Below are 25,494 nucleotides of genomic sequence, written 5' to 3' on the forward strand. Positions count from 1 at the left end.
AATGATTTACTATGGCTTCTAAGACTTGTAATAATCCCACTCACATTTAAAAATTACTGACTATATCTCAACAATTTTGCTTACCATTTTTTTCTCCCATTCTATACTTCTTAAAAATAAACACACCCACCTGGTATATCATAAACAGTGAGTGTTTCCAAATACACTGCCATGAAAACCAAAAAGAATGAGAACAGGGCCCAGAAACAAGGCACATTAAATTTCTTTTAGTCTCACTTTTCTCAATAGCATGCTCTGGTTTTTTGACAATGTTGAGTATGTGTATGTGTTCTGAAGGCACTGGTGGTATGAATATATGTTTTCATGGTCATGTACTTCAAGAAAGGAAAATAAAATCTATCCTAGCAGCAATGAGAAACAGCAAATTATATACTACTACACATAGTCCAAAAATTATAAATCTTGCTGTAAGAAATCAAAGCGCTGGTATAAAGACCTTACAGAAATTGAGGGTAAAAGGTATACAAACATAAGAACGCTATGAATTAAAAAGCACTCATTTAAAATAATTGTTACATAAAACAGAAACAGCCAGAAGATTTGCTTAAATTCTACCATAAGCAAATCTCGACCATGATGATTCTGCATCAATTTTTAACACAGTGAGGGTAAATGCCACTCACACCTCACATGGTGATTAGAAAAAAAAATGAAATATTCGAGTGTTTTGTTAACTATGAAGCATTAGAAGATGCTATTACAAATAAAAACAATGGCAATGACCACTCCCACTGGAGTATAAAGTGTACATAAACAGAGGAAAAGATTCACCAAGTACCTATTATGAGAAAAATACTTTCACATTTAAACAGGTATCTTCATTTAATAAATAGAGAATCAAATGGATAGTTTTATACCTTGTCTGAGCTGCCAAAATAGCTGGTAAGAAACACTGAAAGTCAAACTTCTGATTCCAAAGCTTAAAATCAGCCCAGTACACTGTTTGTATACAAGTCTCATTTAGATATAACAGCAAAACCACACCGATCCTTATTTTAAAAACTGACAAATTAAAAAATTTACAATATGAATACAGCCAGTCAGAAGTTACCATCATCTTGAATTTCAATGAATGAAATTATAAAAACTAAGCATATACTGACGTTTATAGTCAATGACATTGTAACAACGCAGTTGTATTCTAGGTAAGTGATTTGACTTTGTGTGTACAATGCCAAATCAGATGCTTAATTAAAATCATCAATTCCATATGTAAGGAATAATATGTATAATGTGACTAAAGTACATTTTAAGATTTCAAAAGTGATTAGCAATAGTAATGGATAAGACAGAGAAGGAGATGGGCATTTGGGAAAAGACATGGAAAGGGAAGGTGAACACACAGGGGAAAGGATGGAATAGGGAAAGGACACAGCAATGCAGAAGAAAAAAATAAGGAACTGGAGACCAAAAAAAAAAAAAAAATCTGTACGGAGGAAATGCAGGAACTTGGTCAGGAAAATGGTTGGTTTACAAAAAAAACTAAGTAACAGTTATGATACATGTTTTTCATTTTCTAAGACTCTGGTATCTCTAAAAGACAGTTTCCACGCGAAGCTTCCCATTCATCAGTTTAGCCAAAAAGAAAAAATGCTTATATAAATGAATTCAGATAAATTAAAACAATACAGCATTAATCAGGATTCCAAAGACTATAAAGAACAGTTAATTTCTGTACAGGAAGAAATCAGCAATGAAAACCACTAAGAAGGATCTCTAATACAAATGCTATAATTCTTATTTGTGAAATTGTTATTGTAATTTTGGAGCACAAACCTTTTTCCAGTGGACTACACTTGAGAAAAACGACCGGGGGCTGGCAGGAAAACACAAATATGCTCATCACTACAACCATTTATATTAAGATATGAAAACTGCAATGACATTGAAGACCTGGCTATCAAAAAAATAAAAAATGATTTCTTACAGGCATAAGACACTTTGTTGTTAGACACAGAAAACACATAGTACCACCACCTTACCAAGTTGTGATTGATTTCCATCAGCCATCTGTATTAGCGCACTGTCTTTCTTATTGTACAAAATCTTCACACGCTGCACATCTCCATAAACACCTTTTTTGGAGCCACAGAGAGGTAATCCAAAAATGGAATTAATTTGAAGTGCAAGTCATCTAAAGCTTATCTTTCTGACATATCAATGAAACACTCAGACATCAACATGATCACTCATTCAATCTCATCATTCTCACAAATGAATAAAGAAGATCAAGATTTTGAACAGTGAATTTTGAAAAGAATAATTTTTGATAAACCCTCAAAGCTATGTGAATGATATTAAATTAAAGACCATGCAAAATAAATCAGCATGCATTAAAACAAATTTTGTGTCTATGGAGAGTTTTAAATAGCAAAGAAAAATAGCAAAAGATTTACTATTCAACTTTAAGCCAAAGTGCTAGCTACAAATAAGAATTAAGGTGAAACAAAAATCAAATCAATAATAAAAGTATAGTGCTAACAATAACATACCGAAGAGGGTAAACAGACTTTGGGGCGTAACCATCTTTAGAAGGAGAGAAGAGCAAGCAGCGTAAGACAAGAAGAGAGAAGAGTCGAGGAAGAGCGGAGATGAACAGATCATCCATAACGAAGGGTGGTTCCCGCAGAATGGTGAGGTGGTCATGGATCATGGTTCAAGGCGGTTAATTGGGGCAAGTTGGTCCGAGGAACATTTGTTCAAGCACAGAAGCATGAACATAGGGAATGGAGACAGGGAATGAAGACAAGGACAAGGAAAATAAAGGATAAGACAGGGAGGGGGTGGGCATTTGGGAAAAGACAAGGAAAGGGAAGGTGAACACACAGAGGGAAGGATGAAATGGGGAAGGGAAACAGCAATGCAGAAGAAAAAAATAAGGATTTGGGGAACAAAAAAAAAAAAAATAAAATATAGGTCAGTACATAGGAAATGCAGGAATTTGGTCAGAAAATGGTTGGTTTATGTACTGTACAAGAAAAACTGAGTAAAATGTAGTCATCCAAGACAAATATGGGTAAAGTACATCTATATCAAAGAGTAAATTACAGCATTTCATCTCAACATAGGGGAGGAAAGCATGCATAGGGAATTTTAAACTTTGAACTTTAACTGCATAAGCATGGCTGGTTATGAAATGCAGGCAAAAGTCTTAAAATAAGAACAAAGGCACTCTGATCCAAACATTTTAGCATGCAGAACTGTGAATGACAACAGTATTAAATGATAAAATAAGCTTAATGTTTACATTAACAGAGGCCAATTAAAAATGAAACAAATATTTAAATTAGACATCAAAAACTGATACACTGAACTTCCCACATTTCATACCAGCTTTCATAGCAATCAAAATAAAATATACCAGACATAAAATGTACAACTAAAGAAAACAACTTAGCAATAGACTTCATTTAACAAGAAAGGGAGGAGGGAAAATAAAGTTGGAGAATATTTTTAGAAGACAATGACTAATTTAAACTGCAAAGAAAAAAATTACTAAGAAAGACTGGAAGAGTGCCTCGTCAAGATCTTTGGAAGAACCTTCAAAGAAAAACGTATTAGAGTAGTTCACATAAAATAAGATTTAAAAAATGCAATGACACATAAGCATGAAATGAACAAGCAAATAATTAGAAAAGGCAAAGGGCAAAACTTTTACAGTTAAATCTGCAAATTAGATCACATTTGCTTCTGAGAACAACAAAAAAAGATAAAAAGCCAAACTACAGTACTTCACCATATTTTTCTTAGGAAAAATAGGTAGTTAGATTAAAAATAATAATAATAATATATATATAGATATAAAAAATAAAGTATTACCTAAACAAGTACGTAGATTTTATTCAGAAACAGAAACATACAGAAAATACTCTGACTAATGAATGTACATAAAAAGAAAGGCAAGTGCAAAATGATATAAACATGAAAAACTTTCACGAATGAAATGAAGTTAAAGGATAAACATTAGAAAATTAATGTACTAACCTCTTCGTTTAAATTGCTAACCAACAGGACTGTATTGCCACCAGCTGAGACTCCAGGCATACCCACTCGGCCAGCGGCAGCTGCAGCAGCTGCTGCAGCAGCATTTGGAATAGCCAAAGGACTCAGAGCTCCTGGAACAGCTGCAACAGGAAGCCCTAATTTTAAAATAAAGCATATTTTACGAAACACACACAAGTCGTTTACAAAAACCAATTTAACCATGATGGCTGGCTGCAACGGCTTACGGCTGGCTGACCATTCCAAATGGTTCCTGAAAGTTAATTTTTATAACATTTAGAAAAATGTATCCCAATATGCAGTAATTAGAGAAAAATAACTGGCTTCAGAGAAGCCATTAATTATTAGAACTAAAGTACCTACCTGTATTTTTTTAAAAAGTATGTAGTAATTCATTTCCTATGAAAAAGCAAACAAAGCATAAAAAAATACATTGCTTCCAAGTCAGAGACTTGAAAATTTACTTTCATAGTTTATAGTGAGAAGCCAAATATAAAAAATTATCTCTAACGTAACATATACTTTTTCTAAAATTGCTACCTTCTTCATAAACTCCCACTTGGAATAATATAGTTACAGCTTATGAAAAACGTACAGTCTAAGGCTCTTCAGCTCCTAGAGGCAAAACACCACAAACATCATTATTTCAATGACCTAAGGAAAATCTTATCGAAATTTATTTGCCTATTAAATTCCACACTCAAGTAGTTACAATGAACACAAGTTTCTCAAAAACACGTTCCCAGTAGAATGTGAAGACCTCACTACAGGAAGCAGACCTTCTCCTTCCGATTTTCCTACCCTTTGCCAACCAGTTTTAACACTTATTTCTATTGTTCCACTTTCCAGTCTTACTTTTGTCCTATAATCTTTAAATAATCGTATCTTCAGTCATTTTTTCTATACAGAATACCCTTCTGTTTGAGCGCCCTTTATCCGCTTCTCAATTATCAATGAACTCAAAATCTTTTCATCTCTTAAATTCTTACATATCAGCTTATTTCTCAATATTAATTCACTAAAAAAAAAAAATGAACCATATTGTTCCTTTTTACCTTCCTATGAGAAAGGAAAAAATCTCCAACCTAAATGAAGTTGACTTCAGAACATACCTGGATAAAATTGGCCCTTAACACTGTGGTCCCATAAGTTGAAGTTTTATTTCTTCTCTTTTCAGTCTTCTTGTGTTTGTCAAGAGGAACTGTTATCTTTGGTTTCAAATATTATTTTAGTTATCTTTTCGATTTTTTTACTTTATGGAAACTACTATAACCTGTCATTGGCAATCTGAAGCATTCTTTAGTATCATAATTCTTACCCTCTTTAGTTTTTTACTTAAAAATATTTTCCCTCCAATCTCCTCTTAGTTCTGTTTGGATCATTTCTGAGGATTCCATCAGTGAAATGATACGTTTCTTTTGCTCTGGATGAGTGTATTTTACATTTTTTACTCACACCATTTTTTAAGATTCCCCTCTTTTTTCTTACTTTTCCATTTTTCTGTTTGGAAATTTTCTAACATATACAAAAGCAGAGATGAGAATAATGAACCCCCAATGAGCCAGCACCCAGGTTCAACAATTATTAACTCATAACCAAACTTGTTTGATCTACTCACCCACTTTCTTTTTAAAGTAAATCCCAGAGATAAGGATCTAGTGTATAAAGATGCATTCCTAATTCCTAAGAATTCACTCATAATAACTTTGTTCTTGCATAGCTTCTATTATTTTTTAACACTGTTCCTCAGAATTTTCAGATAACTTTAGCTGAATACGCATAGCATTCCACTGAAGTTTACCCAGCAGAGATTTATTTAATAGCAGCAGAAACTCCTGATTTATTTATACTGTCAAATCATCCCTCTGTTTTCTTGCCTTTAATTGGTATTTATTTAACTGGCAAAATACCGTCTTTTATTAGAAAAAGTAACAAAACTCTATTAAGTTCCTTGGTCTTTAATGGTATCCACTAGACAGCAAAAAAAAAAAAAAAAAGTAATGCGGCATGCAGAAGAAAACAAATTCAGTCCCCGGAGGTGCCTCAGAAGAAAGGTCTGGCAATCTATTTCTGAAAAATCATCCATTAAAAACTCTATAGATCGGTTCTACTCTGACACACATCGGGTCACCACGAGTCCTAATCAACTTGAAGGCAACTAGTTTACTTGGTCATCAAGCCTCAAATTTCCTTCTGACAACAGGTGTCTTTTTTTTGAAATCTACTAAAGAATTCTGACCAGCTCTCATGCACGATAAAAAACTATCAGTTTAACTTCTGGTTTCATTTCATGAGGTGATTATCAGAGCGCATTAATACAGAAAAACTACTGATAACTAGTTATAATTATTCACCAAAATTAAAATATTCTTAAAAAACTGCCAAGTCCCTAAAATTTTCTCTGTACCTCTCGACTCTTACCACCATTTCATATTTATTGTAATATTCTGTATATCCTCCAACTAATCTACTATAAGTATCTTGAACTTTGTATATCACAGTGATGCAGTTCTCAAAACTTTTTGGTCAGGGTGCCCCTTTACACTTATAAAAGTTACCGAGGACTCCAAAGTGATTTTGTTTTATCTATATATATTTGTATCTGCATCTTTTGTTATCTGTGGGTTATGGTTGATATTTATTGTATCAGAAATTAAAACTGAGAACTTTTTAAGGCACAAGAACACATGATCACATATCCATTAGCTTTCAGAATGATGTAGAAAACTCTACTGTACACTAGTGAGACAATGAGAGTGAAAAAGCAAATAACATTTCAGTACCACCATGAAAACAGTTTTCCCGTTGTAGACTCTCTGAGAAGGTCTCATGGATTCCTAAGGATCTTTGGAAACATTCTGCAAATCGCTGCCATATACACTTGGTATGATGCCTTGTGTATACATATGAGCTCAAAAAATACTATGGGATAAAAAAAGATGCATTTATTCATGTCAAAGAAAATGCTATCATATTTAACAGACACGTTTAATAAAGAACGTTGAGGAATGCAGTTGGATTATACCCTATGACACTCTGAAAATGTATAGCTCTAAGTGATCTATTACGCCTTTCCCTGTTGCTGTCCCCAGAAAAACTACTAACAAATGTAACATACTCAAAATATCTACTTAAATTCAACATACCAATCTAAACACAACAGTGTAAGGTAAACACTTCATTTTGCAGAAAGTGGTTTCTTCTAAAATATCTATCATGCAAATACACAATTCATAAAATTAATTTAATGAAAATTACCAAAAAAATTCCAAAAACTTATGGGGGAAAAAAAATTTGCAATACTCAAGACACTGAGTTAAGATAAATTTCCTTCTTGAAGTACAAGTTTTAAAAGGGATAACTTGGTGGCACAGTATGATTTAGAACACCAAGCCTTACCACAGAAAAATGATAACTGAGAAAAACATTTTAAAAGTCTAGGCGAACACTCTTTTTAGGGTGGTAAACTTGACAATTTTTTAAAAAATGCCAGAGAACATCATTAATTTTATGAATATTGTGTTTTAGTAAAAATATGACTACAATTTTGCTAGTGAGAAAAACGTGGGCTCAAATAGATGCAATCTACCTCCTTCTAGTAAGGATGCTGAAAACCCTGGTGGCGCAGTGGTTAAGAGATTGGCTGCTAACTGTAAAGGTCTGCAGTTCGAATCCACCAGGCGCTCCTTGGAAACCCTACGGGGCAGATATACTCTGTCCTACAGGGTTGCTATGAGTTGGAATCGACCCGACAGCAATGGGTTTGGTTTCTTTGGTTTAGTAAGGGTATCTGAGAGCTTACCTGGAAGTAGAGTATAAGCTCTCAGTGAGGGCCCCACCATTGTTATTGCTGTCCAAATGCTACTTCATAGTCTCCTTACTTTCCAATTTATTATTCTGGGCTATCGTGCTACTAAGTCAGGTGATCTACTCATCCGCCAAATGATCCTTCTTCATTTTAGGCAGCCAAAGCATGAGGGGCACTCACTGTCTATCCTTATGCTACTAGAGGTATTTTTCTTCATTATTTCTTCTTCTGGGCGGATAACTTAGAAAAACTACTCAAGCCACCTTTAGGCAGCTATAAATCATTGGAGCAATCTAAATTTTCAAGGAATTTTAGAGCCCTACACACCACAAAGGACAGGTTCATAGTGACCCTACGAACAAGGTTGCTGTGAGCTGGGACCAACTCAAGAGCACACAACACAAGGACAGATTCTACCATTTCCCTCATTATACTCTTCTTTGATAAATTTTGTCAATGAATAAAACTTCTTTAGATTTAATACATTTTTGTCCAATAAAAATATAAAAACCTATAAAATATTTCATGATAGTCTTTATAACAAAATGATAAATTCTGAAGAAACCTGTAGTATATTTCTGATACAAATGCTAAATTCCAGCTGTAAAACAATAAATGTACCATCTTTCCTTTGAAAAATTATAAAACGTTACATGCATTATATATATACACATTGGTTCCAATGGATTGTTTTTAGTGATAAAATAATTCTAACTGTATAATTTACACCTTTAGCTAAAGCAGCAGCATGGTAGGAAAAAAAAAAGTTTATGCATATTGAGGAGCCCTGGTGGCACAGCGGTTAAGTGCTCGGCTGCTAACCAAAAGTTCTAGCCCACCAGCTGCTCTGCAGAAGAAGGATGTAGCAATCTGCTTCCATAAAGATTTACAGCTTTGGAAACCCTATGGAGCAGTTCTACTCTGTCCTACAGGGTCACTATGGATTGAGATCGATTCAGTGGCAGAAGGTTTGGGTTCTTGGTTTAGTTATGCATACTGAAGATGGATGACAAAAATTCCTGTTATAAGACTGTTGTAAGGAAAAGGTAATCTAAAAAGGCTTCATGAACTGCCAGATGCTGAAGAAAAGGAAGGTGTTACAGGGATCCTTTCCACGTGAAATGATTCTCATTAGCCAGGTCACCCACACATTTTGAATGATTCAGCAATTTTATAAATATACAACATTGGTTCTGACACTGTATTATTTCTAATCCTTCCTCCACTGAAACTGATGGACACAAAGCCATGTCTATGATATAGACTCAAAGTTCCAAAGTCCAGAGACAAAAATATGAATTATTTATCCTTCTTCTCCCCTCTAGGTCGTATTTCATTGACAAACCAAGGCATCCTGAATCTTGCCCATTTTTACTTGCTGGAATACTGAAGAATTCCTTCACTTATTCTAAATCATTTATAAATTTAATCTCATTTTTAAATAAATTTTATTTTAGAATGGTTTGATTTCTAGAAAAATTGCAAAGATACTACAGTCTCCATTTTCCCCTATTATTACTACTTAGATTAGTATATTTGTTGCAGTTAATGAACCAGTATTTACATACTAACATCTATATTTTATTCGTATTTCCTTAGTTTGTACCTAATATCTTTTTTATTTTTTCCAGAATGCCATCCAGGATCCCATATTACATTCAGTTGTTCTGTTTCCCTAGATTCCTCTTGGTTGTGACAGTTACATGTGAAGATTTTTAGGATGGAGAATTTGTTTTACCTTATTTCTCATTCTAAAACTCCTATCCTAAGCCAACTGCTTCCCGTTCAAGACATCTGGTAGTTGTTAGTCTCATACACAGGATTAGTGGTAGGACTCAGTGGTCCCTTCTAATTCCTGAAGTATGGAGAAAGGAAGTTTTTACTTTATTTCTTGATTGGCAAAAGAAAATGTTACTTTTGACAAGAATAATTGTTATTCATTATAGTACATTTCTCCTCTTCCGTCAACCTTCCCTTCAATTCCTATTTTACCTCTGAAATCCATTCTCTTTTCTAATCATTAACAATTGCATTTTTATTCAACTTGTTCCTTAGACAAACTTTTTAATTAAAAGGTTGCTTTGTCCTAATGACACTTCTCTTATAACCCTCTCAAAAAACTCATTTTTATCTCAACGAATCCTTCTTCAAAGAGAAGAAAAAGGATGCATTATTCAGCACTCTTCCCCACTACCCACTGTTACTTGTAGGCTGTTCTAGCATCATCAATTTGGCTGACTTCTAATATCAACACCATCCAATCAGACCACCCTCTTCTTATTAAAATAGCCAGCAACTGCCTTTATTTCTCTCTTCACCACAAGCCTGTTAATTCTGGTCTCTCAATTTTTTTTTAAACCTCTACTTTGATGATTTTTACATCAATTCACTTTAACACGTTTTCATTTTTGCCAATTTCTAACATTTAAATTTATTTTTCTGACTTCATTCTTCAACCTCCTTGATCCTCCTACTCCCACAGAACCACTGAAACCACTTTTGGCCTTTATGGTAGACAGTTTCCTTTCTCATCTCCCTTGGATTTACTTTACAAAGCAGCCTGAGCCTTCTGGACCACCATTTTGCTCACATACTATTATCCTTTCATGCTCTGCAATGCAAGACACAGATAAGAAAGATTTTTGATTAATGATAATCATATTATGGTTACCAAACCAAAACCAAACTCATGCTGTCAAACTGATCCCAACTCACAGCAACACTACGGGATAGAGCAGAACTGCCCCACAGGGTTTCCAAGGCTGTAAATCTTTATGGAAGCAGGCTGCCACATCTTTCTCCCATGGAGCAGCTGGTGAGGTTGAACCACCAACCTTTAAGTTTGTAGCTGAGTGCTTTAACCATTGTGCCACCAGAGCCATGTCATTATTTTAGAAATACTATCGTAATGATGGAGCCCTGGTGGCTCAGTGGCAAAGAGCTCTGCTGCTAACCAAAAGGTCAGCAGTTTAAATTCACCAGCCTGCTCCTTGGAAACCTAACGGGGCAGTTCTATTCCATCCTATAGGGTTGCTATGAGTCAGAGTCAACTCAACAGTAAGATTTGTTTTGGTTTTATGGTAACCTATGAGATGACATGACATGATGTCAAGGATTTCCTTTAAATACAATAGAAAAAAATGAGTAGATAAAGCAAGTGTGGGAACTACTGAATTAAGATGATGGACATACGGCATTTACATGATGATTATAATCTGTGGATTATACAGTTTTTTTTTTAAATTACCATGTGAATGACCTATCCAAAAATAACAAAGAAGAAAAACTAAAGCTTTCAGGAATCATTTCAAAATAAGCTTACATGCTAAATTTCATGCATCATCAACACAGTGGAGAAAAAAATAAAATCAATTTACCAGCCAAACTGAACAGTAATCTTATCTGCAGAACAATTATCAAAACTTAGCTATGTAAATCTGATGTTAACCTTAAATCACATAAATAGAGAAGAAGTATTAAGATACTACTTAATGACTTTAAGAAACATTTTTATGAGGGCACCACTAGTTAACTCTGCCAAAAAGCTAAAATTTAGCATCTAAAAAACTACAGATGTTTTTCTACAGTAGCAGTTCTCAACTTTCACTACACAGTAAACCACCTTGTTGGGATCTTTTAAAAAAGACTAGTGCCTGAGACCCACATCCAATGATTCTTAGACTGGGGTGGGACCTGGTGATTTCCATGTGCAGTAAGGTTTGAGAAACACCAATCTGTAATGCCTGTATTTTACCTTCTTGATTAAATGTTTACTTTTTTTTTTATATTTATTCCCTATTAATTATTTAAATGTTAACAGATTTCCCACAAAAAGCTTTCTTTGCCTTTCTGTTTAGACTGTATCATGGGAATGTGTGCTACTTTATTCAACTTAATTACATATAAAGTTCTAAAATAAGTATTCATAGGTATTATCTGCCTTAATTTTCTTTTAATGTAGACAACACAATCACCAAAAATTATTTCTGGCAATTTTTCAAAGTAATCCACCCCTTAATAAATTAACTACACCGCTTAAACATGATAAAATGATCATTATAATGTTATCTCAATTTATAAAATCTCAAGGATTTTTTGATCACCTTGTTCTTTGAAGCAGAATACGTGAATGACTAATAGTCTGCCAGGTCTATGATAATGTATTTAGATGTCAGATTTCTAACTAATTACAAAGCACTGAAAGTCTCCCTTTTTTAAATAAATTACATTTTCTGGGATACTGTGATCGCTAGCATTAAAAGAGAAAAGCAGAGAAACCAAGTGTAAGTGTTAGTGTTAAGAAAGTACCATGCAAAATAAATCAATTAACATTTATAACACTGATTCTAAGTAAGTAAATTTAGTGAAGTGGCTATGAAAATCATATAAGGTAATTTCCCTCTAAATACTTAGTATAAGAAAGTGTAACCTTGCATTTGTTTTTATAAAATCTTTGAAATAAAAGGATACTCTCCCAATTACTTCATTTTAAAACAAGTACTATTTGTAGCAGACTCATCTGAAAATGAATCCAATCAATACTAGTTTAATTTTACTTTGAAGTGACCAGGCTAATTAAATTGAGGCAAAGAAATATAGGAAAGATTTAGTCATCATTCCAGGAGGAACGACCTCACTACTACAATTCTGAATGTCACTGTAAAGAGCTTTTGAAGACTTCTTTAAAAACAAATACAGTAACCGGTTACTCAGAAAGATCACAAATATCCCCTAAGTATGTGATAACTTTATCTTAATGTCTGGTAAATTGATACTTTTGGATTGAGATTTAAAAATAATTTTTAAAAAATGTCCAAAAGAAATAAATTTGAAGACTCACCTCCCATCAAATATGAACATAATATCCTTAATAAGTATTTTACAGGAATTACTATACATCTCAACAGAAAGAATGTGAACAGCTAATGCAAAGAAGAACGGCAAATGCCTAACAAGCATTTAAAAAGATCAAACTAGCTCTTAAAGTAATAAAGTTAAAATAATAACTAGACACTTTCCTATCAAATAAAAATAATACAGTGTCAGGACAGCTCCTCTCATATATCATTCATGTTAGTTTATAACATGACAGTTACAGTAAAATACAACACGAAGTTGCAAACATGGTGTGATTTTAATTTTATACAAAAATACATAGATATACTGACTAAAAGAAAAAGTGAGAAGCAATATTAACAAAATTTAAGAGTGGTTATCTTTTGTGAATTATCAAAACGAAAGTGTCCGCTATTTGGTTTTCAAAACTTGTAACTTACTTCCAAAAACTATTTGAGAATATTTAAAATAAAAAGCCCAGTTACAACAAGATATGAAATCATTAAAAAGGGAAAAAAGATGACGACATCCAGTAAACCCAAACCAAACCAAACCCGTTGCCGTTGAGTTGATTCTGACTCATACTGACCCCAAAGGACAGAGTATAACTGCCCCATAGGGTTTCCAAGAAGCACCTGGTGGATTCGAACCGATGACCTTTTCGTTAGCAGCTGCAGCTATTAACCGCTACGCCACGAGGGTTTCCAACATCCAGTAAAGGATGTAAATTCACCATATTTTCAAAGGAGCACCACAAAACCGTCTTTTTTCTTATCAGGCACAGATGTAGAAACAAAAATGCATTACATTAAAAAATTCAACACAGAGCTCAAAGATAATGCCATATAAATCAAAGATATGCTATATAACTTATTAAGAACTGAGCAAATTACTTATATGCTTTTAACGTAAAAACACAGAATCCTTGAAAAATGAATAAAAGCACAGGGGGCAAGATAGAAGTTACGTGTGCCAAGGCTTCAAAATTGTTTTTGAGAAAGACTTGCTCTTACATTTTAAAAAATTACATGAAGGCCATGAGATTGCAGAGAAAAACTGTAGAATTTCCTAGAAGTGTCCAAGTGACTCCTAGCCATGCCTACACCCAAGTTCCAAACATAAACAAACACATCTAAATATATCCAGATGGACTCCTTGAAGTCTTAGGTAGTGATGGGCGTGTGTTCTTACGAAGTAGGGGCATATGCCTGATGCCAGCTGGAGTACCTTGCTATTATTATCTTTGTTACTTTAATGAGCTGCGTGTGAATTTGTAAACCTCTCAGAAACTGCATGTAAAATCCAGATGCCATCAACTATTTCATTTGGCTACTGTAAGGATTAAATGATGTATCTGTTAGTGCAGATCTGCCCAGCAGACCCAGAAGCTACTCAGTAAATGTTGAGTCTTTTCTATAAAAATAATACAATCTCTCTCAGCAAAGAATTTAACAATCTATAGTAGTAGTTATAAGGGCCATATATAATTCACTATTTTCTCACCCTTAGATGGTGTCTTTAAAAATTATACACTATAAAATAATCAATATTAATAATTTTTGAGCTGAGATGAGGGAAATAAGGCTTAAACCAAACCAATTAGAGACCCAGATTCTTTCACAAAGACTGTTATCAACCCTAAAGCATCTGTTATAATTGTGATAAATAGCTATGACCTGTGCTAGATTACTCAAAAAATTAGAATAAGGGATCAGTTTTGTTTAAGTCACTAGCATTAACTTCAAATATCAATTGTTTTTCTTGTGTGTTATGGTGTCTCTCTTCATAGATGCATCACTTATGTATGTCATACAAATGGACAGCACTATTGTTAAAAACAGCCCTGGTGGTGCAGCGGTTAAGAGCTCTACTGCTAACTAAAAGGGCTTATTGTTAAAAAAAACAAAACCAAGCCTATTGACATCAAGTTGATTCCAACTCACAGGGACCCTATAGGACAGAGCAGAATTGCCCCATAGGGTTTCCAAGGAGTGGCTGTTGGATTCAAACTGCTGATCTTTTGGTTAGCAGCAGAGCTCTTAACCACTGTGCCACCAGGGCTCCACATGCCCTCAAAATTAATATATATTTCTAAGAATTAATTATAATGCATTTTCTTTTTTATTGATGGACATAAACTAAGAGCTAGTTTGTGACTCATCAGTCTCACAGTCCGTATGGATAGAAACCCTCATTTAAAATACAACCTTACAAATGTCAGAAATCAAAAAACAATTTCCCAAACTCATCAAATAAAAGGAAACTATATAGTTTCATCTTAAGGTATAATCATCACTTTACTCGTTTTACTTACAAAATAACATTTCCCCTTATTTTTTCTTCATCTCAACTCCATCAACTCTTATTTGTATATTTTTGCACTGTATTTTTGTTAGGTGGTTTAAAATCATTGTAGAACAGAGTGAAATATAAATAATTAAGACAAAATGAACAGCAAAATAATCTCTATAGAAAATTCTAATTTGTTTTTTTAAGAGAGGCTGTAATATGCTTCAAAAAAACCCATGTGTCTCCTCCTATTATATATATTTTGTCTTTTCACACTTCACTGTTTCTATGTAACATTAAATTAAAACAACCAGATTAGTCCTAAAGTATACGCACATGGTCACATAAACATCAAGTCTGAAGTGTAAATATTACATTAAGAAGTCTGAAGAATTTCTTCGTTAGAGCTTTTCTTCTTTTGTTTGTGGAGAATGGTACAGAACAAAAAGGTGAGGGTGAAGAAAGGAATAAAGAGGATATACTTTTAATTACACTTATGAAGAACGCTACATTTTTCTCTTAACAGCATTCATCAGCTTTCTCACCTGAGAAAAACAAAACCCATAAAACTTAACACAATCTGTTAACTACCAAAATGCAGAATTCATTATACTTACTGGAGTTTAACAGGCACTTTCCCTTTTGGTAAAATGGGAGAAAAGTGGTATAGACATTAAAAATCATACCTAAAAGAGATGTTTCCTTGGCAAATGCTGCAGCAATAGCTGGGTCCAATGCAGGTTGCCCATCTCCGGATGGAAGATCAGGTCGAGTATAATCCCTACTTTTATCATTGTTGTATTTTACATTCAAATTCACAAGTTTGGAAAAATCAATCCTTAGGGTACAGCAAGCATTATAAATATTCTGACCATCTAGGGCCTGTAAAAGGGAATTATGTATGTCAGCAATCTTAAATAAGGCATTAAAATTAGGAAAAAGTAAAGATTTGATAATAAAACCCAACAACAAAAACCTGTACATAAAAAATGCCATCAGGAAAGTGACCAAATTTCACACATCATACTTTGCTGTGTTTGTTAGCTGCCATCGAGTTGGCTCCGACTTTTTAGTTACCACCAAATACTATCTTCTTTAATAGAAAACCCGTTGCCGTTGAGTCGTTATATTTTTTTTAAGATTTAAGTAGCACTCTTTAATAGAAAGTGCTACTTAAATCTAAAATATAACCAGTTGAGCATCCATTATAATATTTTTAATTAAAAAATCTAAAAGCTGCAAATAGTATAATTTAAAAAATTAATGAGGGACACAAATATATAGTTGGCTCTACCACGGTCTCCACAAGTTTCGATTTTATACATATATATATGTATTTTTGGTGGATGGCAGTACTCATATGAATTGGTACAGTTATAAAGTAACGTCTTTTTAATGCCACACTATATGAGGCTGGCTCAAACGAAGTAAGTATCACTGTGGTGCATAACAGCAATTTCCCTGAAACTGAACAGATATTAGAACCTCAGGTGTTCAATCTGAACCAAAATAACTAGAGGAAATTGGCAAATCTAATACTATTTCAGTGAAGTTCTGGGATAAAAGAGTGCCAGGTATAGAGCTGGAAGTCTGGACTCAATGAGGTCATCTTGAACAAGTTACTTAGCCTCTCTATGAATCTCAATTTCTTAATCTGGAAACAGATGATAATGGCTGCCATGCTTCCTCACAAGGTTACTGTGAGGATCAAATAAAATCACATATGTGAATGAAAGTACATCACGAATTATAAAGAACTAAGAAAATACTGCTGTCATGATTATTATGTTTTATTCTGCTCCTATATAGTCACCATTTCTAGACTAGCTGGATACAAGCCTGGAACAAACTAGAGAACAAGGTAATATACTGTTAATTCTTCATTAGAATAATACAACATTTACTGCAATAATACAACAGCTCAAAAATGAAGAACATGCTTAGCTCTATGAATCACTGTGAAATCAAACAACACTTCTGGTAACAGCAGACAAAGGGATCAAATCTGATGTTTTACCTAGTCCGAAATCCATTAGGCATGTAAAAGTAAATCCAGAACTGTGTTAACAGTAGACTTAACATCAGACCAAATATTTTTGGTCATATACTGGATGTTTGCAAGATAACTTTTATATTACTTCAGTATGATTATTTTAATTGTCATATGGTTGACTATGGAAAATAACTGAAACATAATTAAAACCAGGAGTGTCTTGTTATGGAGAAAGTAAGCTTCTATAGCTACTAATGTACGTAAAAACTTATAATGCCTTCAAATATTCCCACTCTGGAAATATAAACTGCTTTCTCTTAATATACAAAATTAAACTTTATATATTTATCAACCTAAGAACTAACCTAAAAATAATTCCTGAATTTTTAACATAAGTTCATCCATTTCAAAAGAGTACTGGTGAAAATTCAACTAAAGGAACTACATACCTCTCAGGGTCTGAAATACACTTGGGTCAGGCAAGGCACCTACCACCACATAAGAATGGAAGCCAAGTATCAACTCTATTAGTGAGAATAACATAATTATGAATTCAATACCCTGCTGTAAAGGCAATAAAAGCACTGAAAATAGGTATTCATTTACCTTTGCAGCATTCCTATAGTGGAAATATGAGAGAAGTAATAAAATCTGTGTCTCAATGAAATATGCAAGTATCAAAAGATGAGGAGCAAAAATTTACTCTTAGGTAACTGATACTATCAAAGGAAAAATGTTATCTTGGAAAAACAGACCTGGCTTTGAGTCAGTGTTCAAGTTAATGTTAAAACACTGACCTAAAATTACTAAATTAACAATAACATAAGTGCAATTTCTTTGGGCTGAGTTCTTTCCAAGCAATACTAAGGCTGGTTGACCCTGCCAAATGTCTAGAATGAATGTGCCGATTTTTAAAAAGCCCTCTATTTTGATTTTTTCCCTTTCAATTAAAAAAAAAAATCTTTATGTAGGTGGAATTTACACAGTATACCTGCATTGTAAAATCTAGAGATATCAGCAAATAGTTAATATGCAAATTAAAAACCTGTTAGCAAGAGAAAAAGAGTAGAAGCTGAAGATGCAAGAAAATAGGAACCTAGGCATTTTCAATAGTCTGAACTAAGGTGACCATGAACAAATAAGGTAAGAAGAAAAATTAGATTAGAATATATATATGCAATCTCACTGTAAGCAGTCTCACTTCACACTCAAAATCCCAGGAAATAACAGTAGCACACAATCAGTCCTGTATTTTAGCAATCAGGAATGCAATGATACCGCTGGAGTAAAGATTTTCTGACAGTAAAAACAAAAGATAATTTACAGAAAGACCAATCAAATACATCTATTCATAGGGAAAGTTTAGGGAGCAAGTAAAAACAATCATGAAAAAAATTTTCATAGTAAATATAGGATTTAGCTAAAATAATAATATAATATAATCAAAACTCAGGGAATAGGTTGTAGACACAGAACGAACACTTAAAGCAGCACAATGATACACTGGATATGGATCAAAAATGCAGAAAGCCACAAGAAAACTTCCAATTTTATCTCAACGTTTGTTACCATTTATTTACATATCTTACTTTTTTTGAGGAGATGGTTGCAGAGGGAAAGGGGGTCACAGATTTAACAGATGCTCAAGGAAATCTTAAGCTCCAAATCCCTAAATAACTAACTTAATTTTTAGTAGTCATGAAAAAATCATCAAAATTCAGAATGTAAAAATGGTTTTATAACATCAATAAAATACTTCAGACTAATTATTTGTCAAAGTAATAAAATAACCTCAGACTAGTAGCTCATGCAAAATCAATGGTTTCAATCATCAGTAGCTTCCAACCATATGAACATGGAAGACATAGATTCTAAACACTACAAAGGTAAAAAGAATTAAGCAGGTGTCAAGGAGAATCTTTGTCTAAGAAAATAAGAAAGGATAAATTTTATTAGTTCTCTCAAAGAATTACGTGAAGCAATGAAAAGTGGGTAAGAAAGAATCATCAATGGCCAATCAGTAGTTACCAAATCAGCTAAAAACAAGCCCCTCAACTCAAGTAAGGTTAGGTTCCAGTTCCAAAAAGAACTAGTCAATGTTCAGCCATTTCAGGAGGTAGCATATGATCAGGAACCGATGGTATTGAAGGAAGAAGTCTAAGCTGTTCTGAAGGCACTGGCGAAAAACAAGGCTCCAGGAATTGATGGAATATCAGTTGAGATGTTTCAACAAACGGATGCAGTGCTGGAGGTGCTCACTGGTCTATGTCAAGAAATATGGAAGACAGCTTCCTGGCCAACTGACTGGAAGAGATCCATAGTTATGCCTATTCCCAAGAAAGGTGATCCAACCAAATGTGGAAATTATAGAATATCATTAATATCATACGCAAGCAAAATTTTGCTGGAGGATCATTCAAAAACAGCTGCAGCAGTATATCAACAGGGAATTGTCAGAAATTCAGGCTGGTTTCAGAAGAGGACGTGGTACCGGGGATATCACTGATGATGTCAGATGGATCCTGGCTGAAAGCAGAGAATACCAGAAGGATGTTTACCTGTGTTTCATTGACTATGCAAAGGCATTTGACTGTGTGGATCATAACAAATTATGGATAACGTTGCGAAGAATGAGAATTCCAGAACACTGAATTGTGCTCATGAGGAACCTTTACATAGATCAAGAGGCAGTTGTTCGGACAGAACAAGGGGATACCGATTGGTTTAAAGTCAGGAAAGGTGTGTGTCAGGGTGATATTCTTTCACCATACCTATTCAATCTGTATGCTGAACAAATAATATGAGAAGCCAGACTATATGAAGAAGAACGGGGCATCTGGACTGGAGGAAGACTCATTAACAACCTGCGTTATGCAGATGACACAAGCTTGCTTGCTGAAAGTGAAGAGGACTTGAAGCACTTACTAATGACGATCAAAGACCACAGCCTTCAGTATGGATTTGACCTCAGCATAAAGAAAACAAAAATCCTCACAACTGGACCAATAAGGAACATCATGATAAAAGGAAGAAAGGTTGAAGTTATCAAGGATTTCATTTTACTTGGATCCACAATCAACAGCCATGGAAGCAGCAGTCAAGAAATCAAAAGATGCGTTGCATTGGGTGAATCCGCTGCAAAGGACCTCTTCTAAGTGTTGAAGAGCAAAGATGTCACCTTGAAGACTAACGTGCGCCTAACCCAAACCATGGTATTTTCAGTCGCATCATATGCATGTGAAAGCTGGACAATGGATAAGGAAGAATGAAGAATTGACACCTTTGAATTGTGGTGTTGGCGAAGAATACTGAATATACCACGGACTGCCAAAACAACAAACAGATTTGTCTTAGAAGAAGTATAACCACAATGCTCCTTAGAAATAGGATGGCGAGAGTGAGTCTTACATAATTTGGACATGTTGTCAGGAGGGATCAGGCCCTGGAGAAGTACATCATGCTTGGCAGAGTACAGGGTCAGCGGAAAAGAGGAAGACCCTCAACGAGGTGGATTGACACAGTGGCTGCAACAATGAGCTCAAGCATAACAACAATTTTAAGGATGGCTCAGGGCCAGGCAGTGTTTCGTTCTGTTGTACACAGGGTCGCTATGAGTCGAAGCTGACTCGACAGCACCTAACAACAACAACCAGTTCCAGCCAATCATGTTTAAATCTAGCTTTGCTTCCTCATTTATTCTACAAAAGCTTTTTCCACTCTTTCTTCAGAACTTCCAACCATTTTCAGTTTGGTTGTTGCCCAATTCGTGAACTGCTGATGTATGTGAATAAACTCACAATATTTCAACAACAACAGAACTGTAACACCTCAACTAGAAAGCCAAAGAAAGGGTTATCTTTGTCCAATGAAGTGCTTACCAATAAACAAGACTTTCTAAAAAAAATTAGGGGGTTTTCTTATTGTAATAAATATGAGGATCATATAAAACATTTACTTTTTATCTGATAATTACGACCATTACTATGACTTGAGATTATCATCCTGAATGTCGACTTTTCAATATAAACAATATCTTTTGCTGCTGACTGAAGAGATTATTAAGAGACTGGAATATAATACATATTAACCAAAGGACAAATAAAGGAGATAATTGGCTCCTGCCCCCAACCCTCATAATAAATATCATTAATCTTCTTTTTCCTAAATTGCTACTGTCTTAAAAAGCAAAATGCTAGAAGGAAAAAAAAAAATTAACTGAAAGTACTTGCCAAAGATTAGATAACTAGTGAATGGGAAGAATTCGGTTGGCTCTGTCACTCAAAGCTGTCTTTAAACAGCACTGACTCCCAGTGCTTTCTGAAAAAAAAAAAAAGAGTACTGTGCCCCAAAGCCCAATAATCTGATATGGGAGCTAAGGTGACCCAGGAGTACCATCTCTAATGACAAGAATAAAGGTGGTCTCTGGACCATACTTTGAAGAACACTATAAATTCTCTTTCTCAAAACCTGAAAGGTACTTTTTGCATGCTAAATGGATTCTCACTGCTTAATAAGAGATATTTTGAAATCTCTCATCCATTTAAAAAACTATCATTAGAAGCCGAGAGAAAATTGAGATTCTCTTCTCAAATTATTTCTTGCCTATAATGTTACATAACCTCCATTGTTTTAACAAGTCTAAAAATCTGAGTTTAGAACCAACTCATTTTATAATATGCTGAGACACACACTGATAGTTGAAGAGCAGAAGAGATATACAGCACACTAGGCATTGGGAAAGTTTTGACACAAGATAAAGAACTTCCTACTATCTAAAGTATGCCATACCTTGTGCCAGGAACGTATCAAAAAACAAAGTGGACATGATACTTTATGTAACAATTGGCCAAGAGAAACTACATTTAACATATAATTGATGTGTGGCAATAAGAATTAAGAAAGGAAGGGATCAATCTAGTTAAAAGGTCATGGAAGACCACTCTGAGATGTGACTTCTGACCTTATACAGTAAAACCTGCAAAAGCTGAAACCTGCGTAAGGCAGAAACCTGTCAGAGAAGGAAAACACAAATGTTTTTCCACTTAAAAGAACAACAGAAAAGTGGTAAGGCTGCACCCTGTCAATGGCGGAAAATCTGCAAGACCCAGAAAAGCAACACAGTCCTGTCCAGTTCTGGCTCTCACAGTTTCACTTAACTGAAAGAGGAAGATAACAACAGGAGCTGGGCTAAGGAGGTAAAGAGAAAACACACTACTAGCAAATTACTAGCAAAACCATAATAATAGCAAGTTGAAAATCTGACAGAACAGAGAAACACAGGATAGATATAAGCTATTTAAAGAAGTCCAGCACAGGTAAAGAGGTAGGAGCTGAGACTGGAGAGGCATGCTGAATATTGATTACAGAGGCCTTGTAAACCATGTTAAGGCAGTAGATTTTATCCTAAGGGCAAAAGTCAGTCACTGAAGGGCATTAAGAATGGAAGTAATATGACTTTAAGTTGAGATAATTCTTACCACTCTGGAAAAATAATGAATGTGGGAGAAGAAGGCAAAGTGGTGTGCAGCCTTACCGGAAGCCTGGATCACAATGCATGAAGATTAGGAGTTTATGCCGAAATTTAAATCAACATCAATGCTAAACATGCTGTAGCTGTAAGTGTGCTGACTTGTACGGTTAACACAAGTTCCTTATAGCAACAGAGATCAATACTTTGAGTAGCACTGGCTTAGACTAGGTTAGTAGCAGAGTTGAAGACAAGAATATTCAACAAAAACTGAGGAGCCAGAATCAGTAAGATTTGGTGATTGGCTGAAGGGAGAAGAATAAAGGCTGACCATGTTTTCTGGGTGGCCAACTAGACTGAAGTTCATATGTTTAACTTTATTGATACAGGGAACACCAGAGGTTAAGCAGTGGGGGAGGGGGAGTAAGGAGTTGGACTGATTAAGCTTGAAGGTCACCTTATGGTCCCACTGGGCTCCTAGTCTGGGACTCTTAGGAAAGGCCTGAGCTAGAGAAAGTAATGTGAGCATAGTCAGAGTCACAAAGGTATACCTGAGCTTTAGGAGCAGGTGAGTCTCTAGGCAGAGAGGAAGGGATGTGACAAGGAAGAACTCATCAGAGAGGCAGGATAAGTCTAGGTGAGGTGTATCAGAGACCAGAAGAGTTTTAAGAAAAAGAGTGGTCTGCACTATCGAATGTTACCTAGAGGTTAGGTATAAGAACTAAATAGGGTTACTGGGATTTAGCTACTCCAAATGATCACTGGTGCACTAGGAAGAGCAATTTAGGTGAATTGAGGGTAGAAACCAAATTACAGTGGGTAGAGGAATGAGAAGGAGGTAAGAAGTATAAACAGCATAGACAGCTTATATAAGAAGTCTGGTCATAAACAGGAAAAGAAAGAAGACACAGGGTGATATATGAACATACAAGAAGTTAAGGATAAGTTTAAATGGGAGAGACTTGAGCATGCTTGTAACACTAGTAAGAAGCAGCCACTAGAGAGAAAAATATGGGAGAAATGGGACTGACAGGTAGTGCAAAGTTTCCTGGGAGGCACAAGGGGACTGGGTCCAGGGTTTCCTGGTCTTACATAGTTAAAAAAAAAAAAAAAAAAAAAATACTATGCCTTTTATCAGAAGAAAAAATAGGTGTGGGTATTGCAGATTTTGAAAGAAAAGCTGACTGAGTTTTCATCTGATAGTTTCTATTTTTTCCTGTGAAGTAGAAGGTAAAGTCATAAGCAGAAGAGACATGGTTGGAAGGGGAATTTCCATCCGATATGGAAGAATGTGTTGACTAGAGGAATGTGGTGAGATTTCTGAAGCAGGGTAAAGCCAACTATCTGTGGTTGATACTCATGAATTTAAACTGGTACAAACTGTTAGATTTATGTGTTATTCTCTACATATACTCAACAGCTCTGATGCAGGCATAAAGAAGGAAAATGACTGAAGTCATCAAAATATAAATTTTACCAAGGAGTATGAATTACAAGATATTAGGACAAGCAGGTTTGGGATACAAACTCCTTTTTCCTTCCCTAATAAGTGAAGCTGAGTCCAGACACTAGGACAAGAACTTAAAACAATCATCTATTCTCTTAGAATTATAATTTTAGATCTTTGTAAAGAGGGCCTCAGTGAATACATCTATACAGTCACATTACAGTTTGGATTCTCTTGAGATGCTTATTATCTGTTTGAGATTGGTTACACGAAAGCCTCAAGTATTTAATAAACATAAAAGATACTACCTTTTATCTTTATTGTAATAATAAATGTAATTATACATTAATTCAGACAAAATATACATTAAACAATTTCCCCATAAAAATGACAGCTCAAATGCAGCACAATTACAAATCAAATTTCATTTCATTGGTCCTTTATATCAACAAATACTCTTCCTCTGGATTAGAAGGAAACAATAGGTACAACAAAGAAAATACTCTACATTAAGAAAATGTACACTATATTTAAAAATATTTGAAGCTATAAAAAATGCCACGGAGACCATGGCTTCTAGACTGTCCCCTACAGGTCACCTCAAATCATACCACATACATTTGGTAACTAATTAAAAAAAAACATCTCTGAGGTTGGCTTGCTGGGGTGTGTGGAGAAAGACAATCATTCTGAAGAAAGAAAAATTCTAATTGTTAACCTATGTCTGAGGAAGAAAATTTAAGATTAGGTTATATAGCATGGGCATCAGTGAGTAGCAACATTATGGAAAGAAAAAATATATCTGAAAGGTAGACTGAAAATGTCTACCTTACAACAGTGCACGACAAGTAATTCACCTCTTTAAATCTTGGCAGCCCCTTGTAACAGGAAAAATTCCTCTTCAGTTTACAATATAGAGCAGTGGTCAGAAAACATGAGATAATGGTACTTGGTAAACTATTCCAAATATGCTATTATTATCGATATATCCTTTCTACTTTTTTTACTACCTGAAGCAATTTTACTTTCTTTCCTTGAATGAGATTTGGAGATTGGAAATGAAATAAAACAATAATCAAAAATAGTCTGTGCTGTATACAAGTAATTTAGACGTGGAAAATCACTGCAATATCAGAGACCATAATCAGTCTAAGAGTAGAACATGCAAATGAAGAGTAAAATGAAAAAGAGGGGGTAAGGCAAGGGTATATAAAGATAGCTGATTTAGTAGTTTAATAATGAAGAAATATACAATGATATAGAATGGCACAGAAAAACTAAAGAGATACACAGCAAGGGTAGAGTTAAGTATGATATACAAAGAGAAAATTAACAGACTTGGAAGTAAAGATATGACATGCAGTTTTCAACGGTAGCCATGACACTGGAAGATTCTGCTTCTTGTCACCGTATCTTAGCAATCATATATAACAATAACAACAACAACAAAAAGATAAATGGGTTGACTAAGACTAAAACCTATTCAGAAAATCTATCTTTGAATACAAAAATTAAAATGTTTTACAACTCACATGGGACTCTTCATAGGTGAGCTTATTATAGCTCACTGAAGTGAAAAAATATAGGTAACAAATAATTTCTCCATCTTTCTAAAATGATACATAGTAATT

The 25,494-nt window shown here is 34.6% G+C and overlaps 1 protein-coding gene across 4 annotated transcripts in view; it reads right to left on the reverse strand.

The window, feature by feature from the left end:
- The window catches only part of PTBP2 (polypyrimidine tract binding protein 2), an 84,470-nt gene that overhangs the window by 3,705 nt on the left and 55,271 nt on the right, over positions 1 to 25,494 (reverse strand). For 2 of the 4 annotated variants that reach the window (XM_064282229.1, XM_064282228.1), the window contains exons 8-11: positions 15,643 to 15,838; positions 4,006 to 4,145; positions 2,514 to 2,547; positions 2,004 to 2,096 (exon numbers count right to left, since the gene is read on the reverse strand). In XM_064282229.1, coding sequence (XP_064138299.1) covers positions 2,004 to 2,096; positions 2,514 to 2,547; positions 4,006 to 4,145; positions 15,643 to 15,838 — 463 coding nt within the window. Of the gene's footprint in view, positions 1 to 2,003; positions 2,097 to 2,513; positions 2,548 to 4,005; positions 4,161 to 15,642; positions 15,839 to 25,494 lie in introns of all 4 variants that reach the window. The other 2 variants (XM_064282227.1, XM_023558391.2) reach the window with 1 other exon arrangement.

This window comes from Loxodonta africana, chromosome 3 (genome assembly GCF_030014295.1).
Source record: "Loxodonta africana isolate mLoxAfr1 chromosome 3, mLoxAfr1.hap2, whole genome shotgun sequence".
NCBI lineage: Eukaryota > Metazoa > Chordata > Mammalia > Proboscidea > Elephantidae > Loxodonta > Loxodonta africana.